The 19,800-nt window shown below is 40.9% G+C and overlaps 1 protein-coding gene across 7 annotated transcripts in view; it reads right to left on the bottom strand.

Moving 5' to 3' along the window:
* The window catches only part of ZFYVE28 (zinc finger FYVE-type containing 28), a 275,066-nt gene that overhangs the window by 5,287 nt on the left and 249,979 nt on the right, over positions 1–19,800 (bottom strand). For 4 of the 7 annotated variants that reach the window (XM_075930868.1, XM_075930867.1, XM_075930869.1 and 1 more), the window contains one exon: positions 16,947–17,050. In XM_075930868.1, coding sequence (XP_075786983.1) covers positions 16,947–17,050 — 104 coding nt within the window. Of the gene's footprint in view, positions 1–13,031; positions 15,306–16,946; positions 17,051–19,800 lie in introns of those variants that run through there. The other 3 variants (XM_075930873.1, XM_075930870.1, XM_025190505.2) reach the window with 1 other exon arrangement.

The following is a 19,800-nucleotide window of genomic DNA, read 5'->3' as shown; positions in this document are numbered from 1 at the left end:
AGTTCACTCACTCTTCCAGTTCACTCACTCAGCTGCTGTACCATAGGCGCCCGGAGCAAAGCCGCGGAGCACGGGGGCAGCGGGACAGCCCAGATACGCCGTGGCTGTCCTGCTGCCCTCGGGCTCCGCGGCTTTGCTCTGCTTTGCTCTCCGTCCCCCTGGTCTACAGACCAGGAGTACGGGGAGCAAAGCGGCGGAACACGCGGGCAGCGGGCAGCCCAGACGTGTCTGGGCTGCCCGCGTGTTCCGCCGCTTTGCTTCCTCTCCCTGGTCTGCTGGAGACCAGGGAGAGAGCCCCGTTAGTAAGTGCGGATCCGACATAAGTCGGATCCATGTAACTCGGGGACTGCCTGTACTGTAATCAAGGCAAGTTGCACACTTATAGAACTGAGGGCAAGCTCTAACTGAGAGATAATAGGCAGGGCTCAACAATCTTTGTAATCTACTTGCCCGTGGTGAGTAGATTACAACCCAGAAGAGCCGGGTTCCGGTGATCTGCACATGCACGGAATGCCGGATATGCATGGAACGCTGAGGCTCAGCGAGCCCTGATAATAGATATTGTAAAATTTCCAGAAGATCTGCTATTGTAGGTGAGAAGTTATGTGATTCGCACCAGAGGGTGAACCTGTGCCACTTATGAATGTACATCTTTCTTGTAGATGGCCTTGAGAATTGAATTGGATTTCTTGTACAGCATCTGAACACCTTGATTCTAGAGAGGTCAGCCAGTGATGAGCCATTCTTATAGGTTAAGGTTCTGGATATTGGGATGACAAAGCCTGCCCCTGTCCTGAGTGAGGTGAGTGGAAACTGGAGGGAAGCACCACGGAAGGACTTGGATCATCTGAAGTAGGAAAAGGAATCATGTCTGTCTGGCCTAGTTTGGAGCTACCAGTATGATCCTGGCTCTGTCCTGTTTTATTTTCAGAATCCCCTTGTGGAGCAAGGGCAGTTGTGGGAAGGCATACATCAATGTTCCATCCCACTTTATCATGAATGTGTCACCCAGAGATTGGGGACCTAGACCTGCTCTGGTACAGTACTTGCTGCATTTGGTATTGTTGTTTGCAAAGAGGTGAATAGTGAGGTATCCCCATCGTTTGAACACTGGTCTCAACATGCTTGGGTTGATTTCCCATTTGTGATTTAGGGTAAACAGTCTGCTGAGATTGTCTGCCAGGGCAGTCTCCCTTCCTGGGAGACAGGATGCTCTGAGGGGAATATTGTGTGAAATGCACCATTTCCAGAAGTGGACTGCTTCTCAACATAGTGGGAAAGAGCAGGTTCTGCCCAGGAAATTGATGTAGAACATGGTTGTCAGGTTGTCTGTAAGTATGTGTACTGACTTGTCGTGGATAAGGCTGGCAAAATGTTGGCAGCTGTTGTGAATCACTTGGAAGTCCAAGAGGTTGATGTGGAGTTTGGACTCCTCTGGTTTCCATCAGCTTTGGACGACTTGTTGGCCAATATGCGCTTTCTACCCTAATAGTGATGTATCCATGGTTATTGTGACTGACAGAGGTAGGGGGTGAAAAGGAACTCCCTTGCAGGTGTTGTCTACCTCCAGCCACTAGGTTAGGGATTCTTTCACTATGTTTGGCATGAACAGGCACTTGCTTATTTGGTGAACCTGGGACTTGTATGTAATACAAAGCCAGGCTTGTAATGGTCTCATGTGTAGGCAAGCCTGGGGTACTTTGAATGTAACTGATGCCATGTGTCCCAGGAGCTGGAGACAGAGCTTTGCTGAGATCTGTGGACTGTGTTGTGCCTGTTCTATCAAGTCCATGAGCACTGCAGCTCTGGCGAGTGGCAGTGACTCAATTGCCGTTGTGCAGTCAAGCTTGACCCCTATGAATTCGAGGGTTTGTGTTGGGGCCAAAGAGCATTTTTGAAGATTGAATTCAGTCCCAGTTAGCTAAATAATTCCCTGGTGGTTGTAACCACCCAGTGTGCATCCTGAAACAAAGACCCCCTTCAGTAGGCAGTCATCCAGGTATGGGAAGATAATGACTCCCCTTCAGTGGAGGTGTGCTGTGGCCACCACTAAGACCTTGGAAAAAAACCTCTTGTTGCTGTAGAAAGTCCAGAGGGGACTTGAAAGTGGTAGTGGTGAACTGCAAATCATAGGAAGCGTCTGTGTGCTGGAAGTATGCGTCCTATAGACTGAGGGTGGACAGCTAGTCTCTCTTCACTAAGGCTGGAATGATTGTGGTGACAGACGCCATTTTGAAAGATTGTATGCGGATAAATCAATTGAGACTGCATAAACCTAGGATCGGTCTCCATCCTCCGCTTTTTTTTTTGTGAGCAAGTAGTAGGAATAAAATCCCTTTCCCCTGTCTTGTGTTGGTATGTGTTCTGTTGTGCCGAGCTGGAGAAGATGTTCTATTCCTTGAAGAAGCACAGTCTGTTGAGATGGGTCCCTGAAGAGGGATAGGGAAGGAGGCAGTGGGTGGAGTAGATAGGGAGGTATCCTGGAAAAGCTATGCCACATACAAAGAATGTGTCTGCTTTTTTGGAACGATTTCCGAAAAAGCAGACGCATTCTTTCACCATCCTTGTAATCTTCATTGTATGAGGAAGAAGGAAGGAGGAGGTTTTTCTGAAAATTGGCCCTGTGTAGCCAGGCCAAATTTCAGAAAAGCCTCTTTTGAAAGTAAAGTGGGAAAAGATACCAAATTGTGGTTCACAATTTGCGTATCTTTTTCCGATTTTTCTTTGTAATGTAGACCTAGCCTTAGAAACTTTAAAATGAGGACAAGCAAAATCCAATGCAATTTCCATGCTAAGCAGCTAAAAGCTTGAGAAGTAAGTTTCCTTCAAGAGCCAAGGGTAGTGTGTTAAATGAACTGTTTCTGTGTGACCCCATCTTCACTAATACCAAGCTTTCCATACTGACCCAACACATGGTTTAAACTTATGCAAATGAGAAACACCCACACACTTTCCCAGGCTGCAGGCAGGGCTTCTCACCTATCCTTTGCTGCTCCCCTGCAGTTTGATGGGTAAAGCCTGGGTGATGCATTTCAGCAATAAATAATTGATGTACTGTTCATAATTTAGGAATCTGCTTCACTTCCTTAGTAACACAAGTTGTGCTGAATGCACATTCAAAGCTAGATGTTTGCTTTAAGGCAGCTCCAGGCATAAATCATGGAGAGAATAAGTTTGATCCATCTCCATTTTGCACCTGCCAGATCTTGAATGGAGATAAGTAGATTAAAATAGTTTAATTAGCATTTCATTTATATGTGGAAAAACCTTAGGGAAATACTTTAAATCAAAGTAAATTTGAGCATGCCCACTCCAAAATCTGATCTTACTGCATCAGAAATTAGAACTTTATTCTTGCAAGAAACAAAAAGACGACTACGTAAAATTGACAAGGCACATACTATTGGCGTAGGCTATGTATGTACCATGGCATGACCAGGCCTGCCAACGGGGGGGCGGAGTGGAGGAGGTGTCAGGCTAGCTGCCCTAGGGCCCACCACTACAGCATGGGGTGTTCCAGTTAGGCCAATAGGGAGGAGTGCCATGTTCTATGCCTGCCCACAGAAGCACAATTTCAGATTGAGGGTTTTGGGTGGCACAATATTAATCATGATACCTGGGGCTATTTAAGCAACTGAAAAACGCTAGCGTTTTTGCAGGTAATTTAGAAATATCTGACACCAGAAACTTTGTACAAAATTCCTATATCAAGAAAGAAAATTAAATAAATACTAGACCCATTCAGCTCTAATACTGACATGTTCTGACATAGAATCATAGAAATGGAAGGAACTTTGAGAGGACCAGCACTATCTAAAATCCTTTGGATCATCCCTGACAGAGGTTTGTCTAACCTGCTCTTAAAAATCTCCAACGACAGAGATTCCACAACCTCCCTAGGCAATTTATTCCAGTATTTAACCACCCTGACAGTTAGGAAGTTTTTCCTAATGTCCAACCTATACCTCCCTTGCTGCAATTTAAGCCCATTGCTTCTTGTCCTATCATCAAAGGTTAAGGAGAATAATTTTTCTCCCTGCTGTTTCTAACCTATTAGGTACTTGAAAGCTGTTATTCCCCTTCCCCCACCCCGTCTCCTCTTTTCTAGACTTAAACCCAATGGGAGCTGGGAACATCTGTACCTGTGGACGCTCAGTGAATTAAAGTGTCTGGTGGCCAGGCAGGGGCAAACCGCATCCGGCCCATGGCTACTTATTGCCATCCCTGTACTATAGCCTTGCCCTCCTGTCTCTGATCCGCTCATATTTATGGTTCTAGTAGATGCTTGTCCACTTAATCCTAAACGTTATGTATGACAGTGACATAGGTCTCTCTTCGTAATACTGTAACCAGTAAAGAGAACTTAGTTTTGATCAAAGCCATACTGTTCTCCCATACCCTTATAATGTATTTTAATCACTAAATACCCATGATCTAACCTAGAATTTGAACTAGATGCTCCAGAGGTGAAATTATATGACACACTAGCTAAATCCTTCCTTTTGTAGTTGTTGGATATGATTTTGGCAGTGCTGCCCCTCCCCCTTTCTGGGAGCATTGGGACCAAATATTTGTTCCCCCTACCTAGTTATACGTGTGTGCAAGGGAATGCCCATGACGTAGATTGGCCTGCAAGTTTTCATAGGAGCTGTTTAGGTGAGTGCCAAGTACTTACGGGCCTGATGATGACCCTTACATATTAGAGGGTTATACATGTGTTCTAAAAGCAAGGCACACAAAGCAGTGCACCACCACCTGGAGAGATTAAGGACAAAAAGGACCATCAAATTATCCAGTCTGATACCTCCTCCCATTCGTCTGCATATGATAGGCCTCAAAACCCTTCACCCTAAAGTACTGCACCTAAAGTACTGCAGCCCTTCGGAAACTAGCTTATGTATGCCTCAGACAAAGAGCAGGAGGGACAACAATGCTACTGCAGGGGTCAGACATTGATACAGCAAGATACTCTTTTTGGTTGTGTGCTTATTGCTTGGGGATGGTCCAGGAGGGGGTTGTTTACCATCAGTTCCCTGTTGGTTACTGTAAGATGAACCCGTCTTCCAATAGCAATACCTGGATGATCAAGCTGTTGGGAGGGATCTGCTGGTGATTAAGATGATGGAAGTCCTGCAAGTCTTTGAAGCAGTTTCATTCCAAAAAACAAGTTGCAGCAGTATTGGCTTCCTCCATACGAATAGACCAATTTGCCCTGCCCCAAATCCGCCGCTGCTTTTCAACTTAGAAAAGAGGAGACTAAGAGGGGGATATGATAGAGGTCTATAAAATAATGATTGGTATGGAGAAAGTGAATAAGGAAAAGTTAGTTACTTATTCCCACAATATAAGAACTAGGGGTCACTAGACAAAATTAATAGGTAGCAGGTTTAAAACAAAAAAAGAAGTTTTTCTTCACAGAGCACATAGTCAACCTGTGGAACTCCTTGCCAGAGGAGGTTGTGAAGACCAGGATTTTAACAGGATTCAAGAAAGAACTAGATAAATTAATGGAGGTTAGGGTCCAGTAGTGACTGACAGCTATCCTCCGATGTGGCTGATCAATGGCATAGCTGCTAATTGCAACTTTTCTCATCAATCTTCAGGAAGCCAAAGACTCGGTGGTCATGAGGAATGAACTAAACTACAGCTAGTCTCTCCAGTTATGGATTGAGGCCTATTGGGTATGCTGCTGGGGTCTACTTGTCCTGTGGGTAAATTGGCCATTGTGATCCGGAAGCATCAATCTTACACAAGACACAAAATTTCACATAATACAAAATTGTGGGTAAAAAGGATCAAAACATCTAGGTTGCTTAAGATCCTGAATCCTATTGGAAGCTAAATCAGCCAGGCACTTTTGACAATGCTGCTTATACTCAAGCCAATGGATGCTCAAGTAGGAATAAAGCCAATGAAATGACATTGTCTGTAGAAACTTTTCACCTAAATATCTTCACTGATCAGGCCCCTACGCTAGGTTCATTCCAGTTATATTTTGATTCACAACTGAGTGAATCCTGATGAGGGATTATTGGATTCTGCAATGTGCTAACAGGCACATATTGCTTTCACATCACTCACCATGCCAGAGCTAACCTAGCTTCCAGGGGTTACAATGCTACTCATTCCCAAGCAGCTCCTGAACAGTTTGTTTCCTACTTGTTTTGAAACAGTAGCCTATGTGTCACATCAAGCACATTAAAACAGGAAACAAAAATAAGATTGTAAAATTACAAGGCTCTCTAAGTCTTTCAAATGTGAGTCAGAAAGGTCTGTCCCAGGAGTTTGGGCAGTCCCTTGATCTGACCACAAGGTGTCAGACCAGACCTGTCGCTCTCTCAACTGGCACTGAAAGTACCTTTGGTGATAGGCTTTTACAACCCACAAAAGCTATTTATAGGGAAGCACCAGCCATTTCAGTACGCAGGCTTCACAAACCATATAGAGCAGGATGAGATGCTCCGGAACAGGCCGGGCTTCAAGGGGAGCTGGTGAGTGCTGACAGAATAGGTATTTCTGCTCTCTGCTGTATTTTCTCCTAGTGAATTCAGAATATGAAATCATAGCTGCTACTTCAACTCTGATCCCGACCAGCCAAGCAATCCTTCTAATAGATGGCTCTGCAGCTCTGTGATGTGTCTAAGTCTCCAGATGACTCATTCAGCCTTTAAATGTTATCAAAACTCTCATCTGAGCAGTACTAGAAGCAGAGTGGGGAATACGGTAGCATCATTGTGGAGAAGCAGCCTCAGAGATGGCAGAGTTCTCCTTCTAAGTACTGCAGTTCCAAGGCTTCTCGAACAAATTGAGCAGTAACCAGAAGCCATATTAGGGCTATAATCTTATGTGCTGTTATGAGGGCCTTGCACCTATCCCTGAAACATGACATAAGCCATCTTAGCATAGAATAGCTACATATCAAATGAAGAACTCGTCCAGCTGGGAGAGCTAAGGCTGGGGAGGGTACCCAGGGAATGCTGCAGGGAGTGGGGAGAGTAGCAAGAACATCTGAATCTCTTTGCATTGCCCTGGGTGATTCACTCATCATTGGCTCCAGTGGAACAGTCACAGCAAGAGCAGGATTACACTTTATACAACCAGCTGCAGCAGCTGAAATGGGCAGCTGTGCAATTTTCTAGACAGACTCCCCCCTATAGTCAAGCTGGGAAAAAATCATCTCCCACCCACGTGGCTTCTGGCATGATACGTGGCACCATAGTTGTCAGTGTCCAGGGAAGGCAGGGTGCCAATTATTGAGGTCAAGAGAGTATCAGAAAGAGGATAAAGAGCAAGGAACTGGTGCAGAAGCTGAGAAGAGAGCTGCCTGCAGGCTCCCAAGTGACAGCATTAGATCTAAGGCCATCCTGTCCAGTCTGGCAGGATTTCAAGATTCAAGGAAAAGAGAGCTGGGGAAATATATTTAGCATAGTTTAAATATGTGATATTTTTCTTCTTTTGGATTCTTGCACTAAGACAACGGTAACATGGCTTTGAATAGCCAAAGGGTCCAACATTATGGTGTGAGGGGAGCTGAGAAGATAAGATGAGCAAGTATACAAGGGAAGCTTCCGAGGGGTAGCAGTGTTAGTTTGGATCTGCAAAAGCGACAAGGAGTCCACTACATGCATCTGACAAAGTGGGTCTTTGCCCACGAAAGCTTATGCTCCAATACATCTGTTAGTCTATAAGGTGCCACAGGACTACTTGTTGCTTATACAAGGAAAGCTTCAGAGGAGTAGCCGAGCTAGTCTGTAACTAGAAAAACTTAAAAAACAATGAATAATCTAGTAGCACCTTAAAGACCAACAGAACATGTAGATGGGATCCTGAGCTTTCGTGGGCAAAACCCACTTCTTCAGATGACTGGAGTATTAAAAGTCCAGGACTCTCCCTTCCTTTATTTATTCTTGGATCTGAACTTTTAATACTCCAGTCATCTGAAGAAGTGGGTTATGCCCACGAAAGCTCATGATAACATCTACATATTTAGTTATACTAGGAAAGTTCAGCAAAGACAGGCTCTGATTCTAACATTCCAAAGGCGACCCAGAGCAGATAAAGATATTGTAGCCTGGGGACTATGACAGGTCCAAGACTCTCAGTCCACTAAGAATTTAATCTTTTCAGATGTTGGAAATGTCTTGTGAGCTAAGGCACAGGGCTAGGTGCTGGGAGCTAGCAATTCCTGCAACACAAGCCTGTGCGTGTATCAACAATTGTGTGATCTTGGACAAGTCATTTCACTTCTCTCTCCATATCCTTATCAATAGCACGGTGATAACTTACCTCTCTCGGGAGATAGTTAGTTCCTGTAGGACTGTGTGCATAACTCTTTCACGCTGTAATGCCTGATGAAGGAACCACTGGGTGAAGTTTTTCTTCCTTTGCTTTCTGCTCAGTTTTGTTGTAACAAGAAATAGAAAAATTGATAACTTTCAATTTACAAATTTGTTAATTGAGAGAGACAGACTGAGTGAAGTAATATATTTTATTGGCCCAACTTCTGTTGGTGAGAGAGAAAAGCTTTCAAGCTTACCTAGAGCTCTTCTTCAGGCCATTTTTAACTGATATTGTCATAAATAACTCAAATATCCACAAGATGGTGATTCATGTCAATATATAGGAAATATAGAATGTTAAACAAAGCTTAATATATCTGGGAAAATAATTAATTCTAAATCAGTTGTCAACACACTCGCTCCTACTGTAAATAATACAGAAAGTAGGGGGTATCAGAGTGACATTACAGAGTAATAAAATGCTGATTGGCATTTGAGACACCAGCTGGATGAAGTAATGTCTTTTATTGGACCAACTTCTTCTGGTGAGAGAAAGAAGCTTTTGAGCTACTCAGAGCTCTTCCTCAGGTCTGCAGAAGTTGGTCCAGTAAAAGATATTACCTTACGCACCTTAGCTCTTCAATATCCTTGGACTAACACAACTACCACACCACTGCATCAATAGAAGACTGTCTGGCATATAGTACTTGGGAGTTTTCAAGTGCCCTATCAAGGCATGGCTGATGCCAAAATTTGCTATTTACCACTGGAAACAACTACTTGCCAAATAAACTACTTGTTTATTGCAGGATTGTCCGAATGGTTCCTTAATTTGTAATCTCATTTACTTTCCTTGAAGTCTCCTGTGGAATGTTTATAAAATTGTTCAAGCACCTGACATAAAGTTCATGATACAGCCTCATGGAAAAACAAGTGATGGACTGGTGTATTGGTAATGTAAGGGTCTTAATCATTTGACTTTCCTGCCAAGAATATTGTATCATATTTTAAAGAACATATGGTGTTCCCAGGAGTTAAGAACTGTTTTGGTTTATTGCCAGATTCTACTTATGTTTTGAGGGCTCTGTGTTTGCTAGAGTAGTGCACTGAGGGATACAAATTAAAAGAAAACTGTTTCCTTAGCATTTTACACTGCATTCTTCCTTATGCTGCTGTGTCTTTGCTGTGCACCCATTTTGATCAAACTTGTACTGTAAAAGTTCATGAGAATTGGAATCCTGTATATTTTTTTAAGATTTGAAGCTCAATGCTGATCAAAGTTTGAGAAAAATATAGTGGCTTTTGAGAATGCAGTGAGCAAGAAGGCCATCTTTTAGTACCACTGGTACAGCTAGCTTGTCCAATGTTGCTGAGCAGAGGCCTGGCTTTAAGAATAAATGATAACTTTGTTTGGAAAGCATGACTTCAAATACCCCTGGAGTAAGGTGCTGTGAAATAGTTTAGAAGATTGGCCATGTAGTAGGGTTTCCCAAGTGGTATCAAAAATTTGGGAAAAATGACTTAAATTCCCTTGTTTGATTGGTTTGTATGGTGAATGCAGAAGGTTTCTCCAGGAACACTATGCACTATTATTTAAAATTATATAAGTTTTTTACTCTTAAAAAGCCATGGTCTAAAATCCTCAGCTGAAACTTTTCATTTTTATTCCCTGATAAAGAGAGAGCTTCCTGAGAAGATGATACATTAATGTTATTCTTTGCAGCAGTTACAAGAACCCAAAATCTCAAAATGAAACCAAACATGTCAGTGATTGACAAGGTGGACATTTGAACAATTTAGTTTCTCTGTTTTTTCCTTCTTCATCTACCAAGCTGGGAGACTCAGGAACTTCCAAAGATGATTTATTTTAAATGTATTTATGAACTTGTACAAGAAAAATTTGCATATCCTCAGTACTACCCATTAGCTTTTCACAGATGCACCAAAGAAAATGATTTACATTATTTATGTATTTCAAAGGGGCTTTTCAGAATAACTAATAAGAAAGTTGCTTAACAATAGAATTTTGTAACAGTTTTGGGGAAGAGGTGGTGGTGATTGGAAAATGCCAGTTCAAAACGTAGTGGGAATGTTATCAGTCTCACAGCTAAGATGGAATGGTAGGGTGAGGAGAAAGAGGCAGATGGACACAAACCACACTGACCTACCTGAATTGCCCAGTGATTAGCTATTCAGGAATGGGATGCTGTCTCTGGTTTTTTCATGACAACATTTAGAAGGTCTTGTTTTTGCCCCAATGAGAAAGAAAAACAAATACCAAATATTCAGGAAAAAATTAAAAACCATATCTGCTACTGGAGGTGATACATTCAATGTTGGCACTCACCTAGGGTTCATCTACACAGCAACCTCATTTTGAAATAGCTAGCATTATTTCGAAATAACTTAGTCCGCATCTACATAGCAGGCAGTTATTTCGAAATAATGTCAAAATACTGTCAAGCTGGAGGACGTCTTACTCTGATTCCTGTAATCCTCATTATACACGAAGTCAGGGAATTCAGAGGAAGAGTGCTCTATTTTGAAATAAGTGCCGTGTAGACGCTCCCTATTTCAAAATAAACTATGCAAATTGACGTAGCTCAATTTGTGTAGCTTATTTCGAGTTAAGGATTTTCAGAAAATACCGGATATTTTAGGAGGTGAAAATACCACACTGTCTGATTCAATACCGGACACCTGGCAACCCTCTCTCTCAAATACCCCTAAGGGTACTCGTACCACTGGTTGAGAAACACTGGTCTAGAATTAGCAGCATGCACTAACAAACTGAAGATTCAGAATCATCCAGCACCTCTGAGTTTGGCAGGTGCACTGTACAGAAGTGATAGAAAAGCAAGCTCCTTAAACTACTTTTTAATATTGCGTAGGGTGGTGTGAACTGTAGTATTTAATAAGCTCTAGCAGAGGATTCATCCTATTCTGCCCAGTTTCTATGTGGAAGAAACTCAGAGAAGTGTATGATGGGGGAGGGGAAAAATAAATGAGTGAAAATGGAAGAGATTGGAGGACTCAGAGAGGAGATTTTCTCATAATAAAAAACATATTTCAGCAAAACATTACCAGCGAGGAACAACATTCACTCCTATCTACAAATACATATCTGACATGCAGCATAACCCCTCCCAATTAGAAATAAAGACATTTAAGCAATAATGAAGCAGAAAGCATAGACGTCTCTTTGCCTGCCTGCAATGGAATGGAGAGCTGCAGCCCTGGCCCTTGGTGAAGAGATGATATCAGAGGATTGCCAAGGTAACCGAAGATGCAAACGCAGCATCTTCCAGTTAGTTTAATCTGACAGCGAGTTCAGCTGGGGACAAGATATTGAGAGTGCTGGTGTTTTCCTCCTGCTCCCGGGGAAGATTGTGGAAGAACTATATTTGACTTTTCCCCACAGCAAAATCTTCCATTCAGGCTATTGTTTTATTCTCCTAAAACAGTCTTCTCTCTCTCTCTGTCCCTCCTCCCCATTCTGTTTAGACAACATGCAAAATCATTCTCCTTGCCATTCATTTGATCTCCCCCTCTTCATGGGGCTGTAGGGAGGCCAGTTCATTGTTTTTCAAGTGTTTTGAGTCTTGGCTAAGAGATGCTCACTGAAATCAAAGTATAGTTTTTATTCCTATTTCTTTATTTACAAGATGGAGCCCTTAATATCCCACCACACTTTACCAACTGTATGAGCAAGATCAGGAAGCAATGAATCATTAATATAAACATGGAGAGAGGATTATTTTATAATTTTATTTGGCTTCCTTAGAAACCAGCCTTGTTATGGATGTACTCTACTTCTTAGGAGAGGTCCATGACCATGTGAATTATGACCATCAAAGACAATGCTACTTTTGTTCACTTCCAATTTCACCCTGCCCTGACCACCTTGAACTGAGCTAGCAAACAAGAAGAAACAGACCATGGTTGTGGGAAAAAAAACAAGACTGCTCTGTTTTCTGCCCTAGATATATGGTGAACCACTGTGGATGCCATGGACATGTTCTTTTAGGACCAAATTCTGCCTTCAGTTATACATAACTTCCTTTAAGTCAGTAGGAACATTATTTGGCCCTCAGTATTCTGTACAGTAACCCCACTGAAAGTATGATGTTACCCAGAGATAGAAAAATTAGTTGCTAATTTTAGCATCTCTGTTCAACTTTTACTACTATTATACTACTGAGGAGCTGCAACCCTATGGCTATATGACCCCAATATGCTTTTATTGAGTAAAAGGGTTGACCGAACATATTTTTCAGATGATTTTAAACCTGTTTCACAGGATGTATTGCACTCCACAACTTTCACCTGATACTGACATGATGCACTGGTCCTTGTATCAGCCATATCTATGGCTGTATATGTATAAAGAACACTTCAGGTAAATCCAGGGAAGATTATTCTTACAGCAGATTTGAGTCATTCATGAAATTGATTATTTCAGTCTGACACTGGCTGACCTAGTGAAGAAACCATTGCACATAAGGACATAGATCCAGCCCCATACAGAACACCAGCACAAGGACCCATGTCCCATTTAAGACCTGAATATTAAATAGACATTTTGCTTTCTCTCTGCACAGTGGTAAATTTTCCCTAAAAGTTTAAAACTTTTGTTTCGTCTTTGTAACCTGTACATTGGGTACAGGATAAATGGACTTACATAGATTTCTTTAATAGGATAACTGTCATTGTGTGTAAACAGACCGATAAATGAAACAAGAATCCAGCACATGGAAGTAAAAAGTCTTGACATTTTAATTATCTGAAGAGATTACAGACGAAAGTCTTCCTTGAGGCAAATGCATTTTAGTATTGATATAGTCATTGTGCTTTTCAGTAAGAGAAATAGGAGTTTGTATTTACATAAGAAACTATAGTGTCTGAGATCCTTAAATATCATATTTATGGAAATGATTCTGAATTACAGCATTTACAAAATAAAAACAAGCTTGAATAAATAATATTCAGTCCATTAAATAAGATTTTTTCACAGAAGCAACTTTTGTGCATATTTATTTCACAATTGAAGTTAGTTGTATTTTATTTTTTTGTCCTATAAAAGAAGCATTAGATTTGTTATTTCTCAAAAAATAAAACTGCAATCATCATTGCAATGTGAAGCCTGAGATTTAAGCCTGAATAAGTATCACTGCTTGTACCATATGACCCACCTCACATCTAAGCTACCCACCCTGAGCCCAGCTAAACTCTGGTGAAGGTGATAGTTCAATCTGAGGATTATGAGAAAGTGACTTTGCAAAAAGCATGTATAAACAAAACGAGGGGAACATACCAAAGCTGAATTTATCCAGAGCAAGCTTCCTAAGACTTGTGCATTTCACTTAAACTAGTGAAGCTGTTTAATATGATTCAAACGGCAGCAATTTTAACAAGCTGTTAAACCCCTCTATGGCTCATTTGCATTGGATATAAAACAACAAAGCAAAGGAAATGTACATGCACACTCCAACACTGACATGTTTTTGCTTTATCATTTTAAATGAGGACACTTCTTGAGCAAATTAGCACAAACAACTTCGTTATCCTCTATCAGTCGACTTGAAACACCGTGTAATACTGCAAGTCACCAAATGGGATACCGCAAAAAATTCTTGCTGTAATTTCCTCTCTAACCTCAGAGCCCCTGCATTGTTCTTTTAATGTGGTGGACTCAGACCATGCCGAAACACCTTTGAAAATCTAGTATTCACACAGCTCTTTGTGCAAGATCATTGCATTAATCTATGTGATTTTTTTCCAATTCCAGGAGAACCAAAATCAGTCCACGGTGTTTAAAATAAATGTAAATGTCTCCTGAAGCATTAGCATGGGTGATTTAAAAGTAAGAGAATGAAATATTTATAAAATTATTCAGCCAATTATGGACAATAAGAAACTTCATAGGCTAGGTCAATATTTCAGAACTTTTGAATAAAAATATAAAGCATCGTTTAATGTTTGCTGTTAGAAAATCAGTTAAAATTTAAAAAACACATCTTGGAATAAGTTCTGTAACACGTGACACTTATAATATTTAATTTTTCCAAAAATATGTTGGGTTTTTTAAACAGCAATTCATTAATTTGTTGAATTAATGGAACTGCTTTTTAATTATTATTTTATTATTGATATTGCAAACCAAAGTCTCTTATAAATTATATTTTATAATCACACATTGGTTTGACAATGCTTCCTGGAAACAACTTCAAACACCAGAAATTATATAGAATTTAAAGATGTAAGAATTCATGTTTAGAAGATACTGAGTTATTGCTGTGATGAATAAATAAAAGGTAACTGAAATTTATTACTCTGGAAATTTCAGTTCTTCCTATTTGGTTCAAAGAGAATTTTGCCTACATGGATCCTGAATGTAAGTTTGAAATATTTTGCCTCAGTTAATGTTAGCTTAGATAGCTTATATCCAGTAATGGAAAAGCTAAATAACAATAGAAGGAAAAGAGCTGACCTTCACACATAGAAGCGTCTTTAGATTTGAAAATGATTTACTGTGATGAGTAAGTTAGAGTTAACCAGGTATGTAAAAATAAGTAGCAACGTACCAATGTTTGTTCGGTTCTCTGACCCCTATTTCTTTCCACGAAGTGAGTTTTATTCTGCATATGGCATCGTAACTTTAACATTATAAGTTTATGGAAGACTGTACTGTAGCCTAACAGCTACAGACACTTCATGCTTCCCTTCAGCAGCTTAATAAAATGCAATAAAAACTGCCTGTACAAAATTTATAATAATGGATATCAATGCCCATATGCTCACACAAGGCCTTTCTTTCAAGTTAATTCTTGGCTTAGATCAAATGTAACATCAGTCCATATAAGACTCCAGTAGGTACAACACTAGTTTATTATGTCAGACACCAGCTTTGTCACTGTAGAAAGGAGTGACATGGAACATATAACAGTGTGTGCAAACACGGACAGGCTTCATCTGACCATAGCGAGGTAATGGAGCAGAGTGAGAAGAACAGCGAGAGCAGAAGATCTGAAAAATACAAGAGAGATTGATTCCACTTTACTTTTTTTTTTTTTGCATTTGATGTGATTATATTTATTTTCTTAAAAAAGAAGAGAGAAAATTGTGTACATGGCCCTTCCTCTGTGAGGTGTTAGAACTAGGAAACAACACTATCCCAGGCCCTGGAAGAAGGAAGAGGCCAGTAGACCTGTGCCTGGTCAGCCAACCCCCAGTTGGGTTTAAGAGACAGCATCTGCGTCCTGGTGGAGGGAGGCCTGAGCTGAGAGTCAGCAGGAAGGGGACAGAAAGAGCAGACAAGGAGCTCTCACTCCCTGAGAGAGACAGGGAGGAGAGGAGAAAGCTCTGTAAGCACTCTTTGGGAAGGAGATAGAACAGAAACCAGGAGGCCTGGGTAGTGAGAAGAGGAGACTTTGGAGCAAGAGGAAGGCCTGGGGGTACACCCCTGAAGCCACTGTCCTGTAAGGTAGCAGGGAGTGAGGAAAGACCAACAAGGGATATGAGACTTTTTATAGGTGGGTGGACACGGTTTGTGTTATTGCTACTTTTGCACTCTAGTAGGCAGTTCTGGGGAAGAGGGGTGCTAAGAGTCTTCCAGTCTGAGGAATGACTGAGACTAATCAAGAGCACAGCGTCACAGAAAGTACTGAGGCCAGAGTCTTTTAAATCCTCTTTGAGATTTCGGATGCCCACATTAATAAATTATCTGGTGACATGGATATTAGCCTACATGCACTCCTGATGAATCCTGAGATGGGGAAGCTGAGGGTGGGATACTTGCAAGGCTGTCCCTTGCAATGAAGAGGTGGTCTGAGACGGCACTTTCTAGTGCATTTTAGCTAAAAGCCATCATCAGGCAGTAACCACAATAAATTGCATCTTGGCCATACATAGCCTCTGTAATGTGTGTACTCTTTACTCACATGAACAGTGCTATTAAAATCAATGGGCCTGCTTGCATACCTGAGACTTTGGTTGGACTCCAAAAATTGGACTCTTGAAGCATCTTTAAAATTGCAACTTAGGTGTAACCTCGTAAGAAAGTACTAAATGCATGTTTCCTTGGAAACACCTATTCTCTAGCTCATCTCGTTTATCCTGTGCACTTACAAGAAAGAGGGAAAGGGCAGAAGGAACTGGAGACTCATTACTTGTTCAGTGCACAGGATCACAGTCTGATTAGTGCTTAATCTTCCCCCACAACCCTCCACTCACTTTGAGCAGTTTGTACACAATGCTGTATGCCTTGTAAATACATGCAGAATCAAGGACATAGTAACACAGAGTGCCCAAAGCTAGAACATTTGCCATTCCCTCAGTGTGGGCTGCTGGAAATTGTTAAAGCTTCAGGTTAAGATTTTCAAAACCTAGTATTGATTCTGAGTACCCATCTTGAGACCCCTTAAAAGGGGCTGATTTTGAGAGGATAAGTGCTCCTCATTTTTCAAAAATCAGGCTTTTTTCATGTGTCAAATTGGGCACCCACAAATGTAGGCAACTAAAATCACTAATCTCTTCACAAAATCTTGGTCTCAAGTCTGTTATGCTGATGAGAGCATGATTGCTCTGCAGTGTGAATTCCTGCAGTGTGCACGAATCTGCTCTTCTTTTCAGCAGACAGGAGACCAGTTGTTTTTACTGAGTCATTACCTTGCCACAGCTCCTACAATGGTGTTTCCTGCGAATTACTGTGAAAGGAGCTTTACACGCAGTGCAGTAGCTGCAGACTTCATCTGGTACCCAATCAGGAGGATCTATCAAAAAACACAACAACACTAAGCATATTTTATATTGGAACAACCAAAAAATTGATACTTGGGGGCCTCCAGGGAACAGAAGGATCAAGATATTAAATGAACGTAACAATAGCATCTTTCTAAGTAGTATCTCAAAGTGCTTTGCAAACATTCATTCAAGTAAGGCTGAGAAAAGGCTAATTAGAGGGATCACCTCTTCCTCCACTGACATACAGCCACCTCTATAGTCATTTCATAGAAGATAGAACCTACTGTATAGCCATTTAACACAAGAAATAGAGAGTATTCTATGGAGCTGAAAATGAGTATGGTAGGAAAATATAAAAGGCAGGAATGTTAGATACATAGATGGACTTATAGAGATAAGTATTTAGCAATGTAACAGGAGAAGAAACCTACAGTACCGTTCTATTCACTAGTCTGCCAGACTTCATTACTGGCAAGGCAACCCACCTTTTCCTCAATTTGGTTAAATAAAACACAACTTCCACATACTGTACATCTCCAGAGAATCAACGAAGGGCCACCCTCATTGCTCTCAGTATAAGTTTGCTTGCACAAGGACCACAGTCTCAGAGGCTCCAGTCAATCCAAAGATTGGGGCATTTAAATAGAGCCTTCACCTCGCTAAAGATCATGGGCAGCAGGTGGATCCCCCTTTGGGGAGGTTAGCCTCCCAGCCATACCCTGTCTACTCAACGGCCTATTCCCCCTCTGCTACTGTAGCCCTACAGTGAGAGGAGCCCCAGGTCAGCCAGAACTCTGAGCCCCTCCAACTCTTCCTATTGTGGGAGGAGCCACAGGCAAGCCACCAGATGTGTCACACCTCTCCTTCTGAGACACTCCCTCCCTCCCAAGCAGCTCTTCCCAAATAAACTGAACATTTTACGTGAGACGTGCCAATTCTGGGGAAGTTGAGGTGGTAATATCTGATATTCAGCTTCCTCGGTTCATCAGTAATCTCTCTGGAGATGAAGCTGAGTAGCAGACACTATCTCCTCAGCCACCTTGGAACCTGCATGGCACATAATAATAAGACAACTTCCCCTGTGCACACTACCAAAACTCAGAGTCTGGGGGGAACAGCTGCACCAGAAGAGGCTTAGCCTCCCCTGGCTTTTAATAACCACCGTCTGTACTAACAAGCTATGATCCCTGACCCAAACACCTCAACTCAAACAGTGAGCAACATTAAGGGTACAACCAATGTTAACAGAGAAAGAATTTTAAATGTTGCTTAATAATATGGCTCTTGTTTTTCTTTCAGTGACCTCTGTAATCTTCCACAAAAGCAAAGCAGTGAAATGAGCTGCCCAATGAAAAGCAGAAGACATTAGGCCTACTTCTGCCTACATGTTTCTGCTAGTGGCAGACTCACATCTCCCTGGAGAGACTGGAATTATAAGTATCAATGTTATGTAGCCCATTAATAATTAAATTAATAAAAATCTTATCAAGGGCAAATTAAGTGCTGCCCTAGAAGGAATCTCTGGACATAATGAAAGGTAAACTCCTGGAAATATTTACACAAGTTCTCAGAGTCCCTCTATTCTCTTGGTTATCAGAAGGTGCATGGCATATGTCTGATGCTTTATCAGTAGAAAAGAGGCAAGATTCCCCATCTCAAGGAACACAGAAATAAACATATGATGCATTTAATACATAGGTCAAATAGCAAGTGAGTTGCAGGAAGGGTTAGCAGGGTAGAACAAAGACAGGAGACTTAATTACATGAATAAAAATGTCAAATCCAACATAGACTAATGTGAAAAAAATATTTTAATTTACAAAATTAAAATAATTATTGTAAATTACAAATAAATCATATGCACAGTTCAATAAATAAAAGATTAACCAAATTAGAAAAAAAAAACCATGTCAGGGCAGATTCAAAATTCAAAAAGTTTTCTATTTATCTTATACTTTGAAAGGAACAACTAGATATATTTTGGGAATTAAAATAGTAGAGAAAAGAATGCAATTTTTTAATTATTCAAAACATGAAGATTGATTTGACAAAGGACATGCTTTCGGAAGAATCCTCTGAAAACAAAATGCAAGTGTAAAGGCAGAATCATGAATGTGGTGGGTGTAAACACACTGAAAGAAAAAAGGAAATTAAATTGCCATGAAGCAAGTTCCTAAAAGAGGTATTGGATTCAATACCTTGGATGAAAAGTATTGGAATACATATGCCCTGATTTCATATGCATACCGATATTTTATAATCCAGTGTTTCTGGCTACACAAGAATCTTACTGCCAGATAATCTCTGAAAATTAGGTGGTGTTTACCTTTGTTTCCTCCATGACATGTAGAATGACAATATTAGATGGAAAATTCTGTCCCACTGGTACTCAAGATACAGAAGGAATGTAAAACCTTTCTATACATGGGTTTTCAAAATTAAATATAGTAATTGTCTCTTCCCCCAAAGTGACTTTATAAATCTTAGTGTAGCCTCATTCATTCTTTTTATCAAAGTACAGTACATTGTGAGATAGCCTAAAGGGTACCCCCTTTTGTAACCAGTGACCTGGCAATTGTTAGAACAGTTCAAGAGCAGCTGTGAGTCTAGTACACTTTCCTACTGATTCTGGCTTTTACTTCCCATCTTACATGTACCAGTTCTCTAATATCAGTTGCACGGCAGCACATCCCTGAAACAACACTTAGTACACACAGAACATGTTCAAATGCTATAACCATTTATTATCGTCAGTCACTCTATCCCTGTACAGCTGGTA

This window comes from Pelodiscus sinensis, chromosome 5 (assembly GCF_049634645.1).
Source record: "Pelodiscus sinensis isolate JC-2024 chromosome 5, ASM4963464v1, whole genome shotgun sequence".
NCBI classification, from domain to species: domain Eukaryota; kingdom Metazoa; phylum Chordata; order Testudines; family Trionychidae; genus Pelodiscus; species Pelodiscus sinensis.
This window is presented reverse-complemented; position numbering and strand designations above follow the sequence as displayed.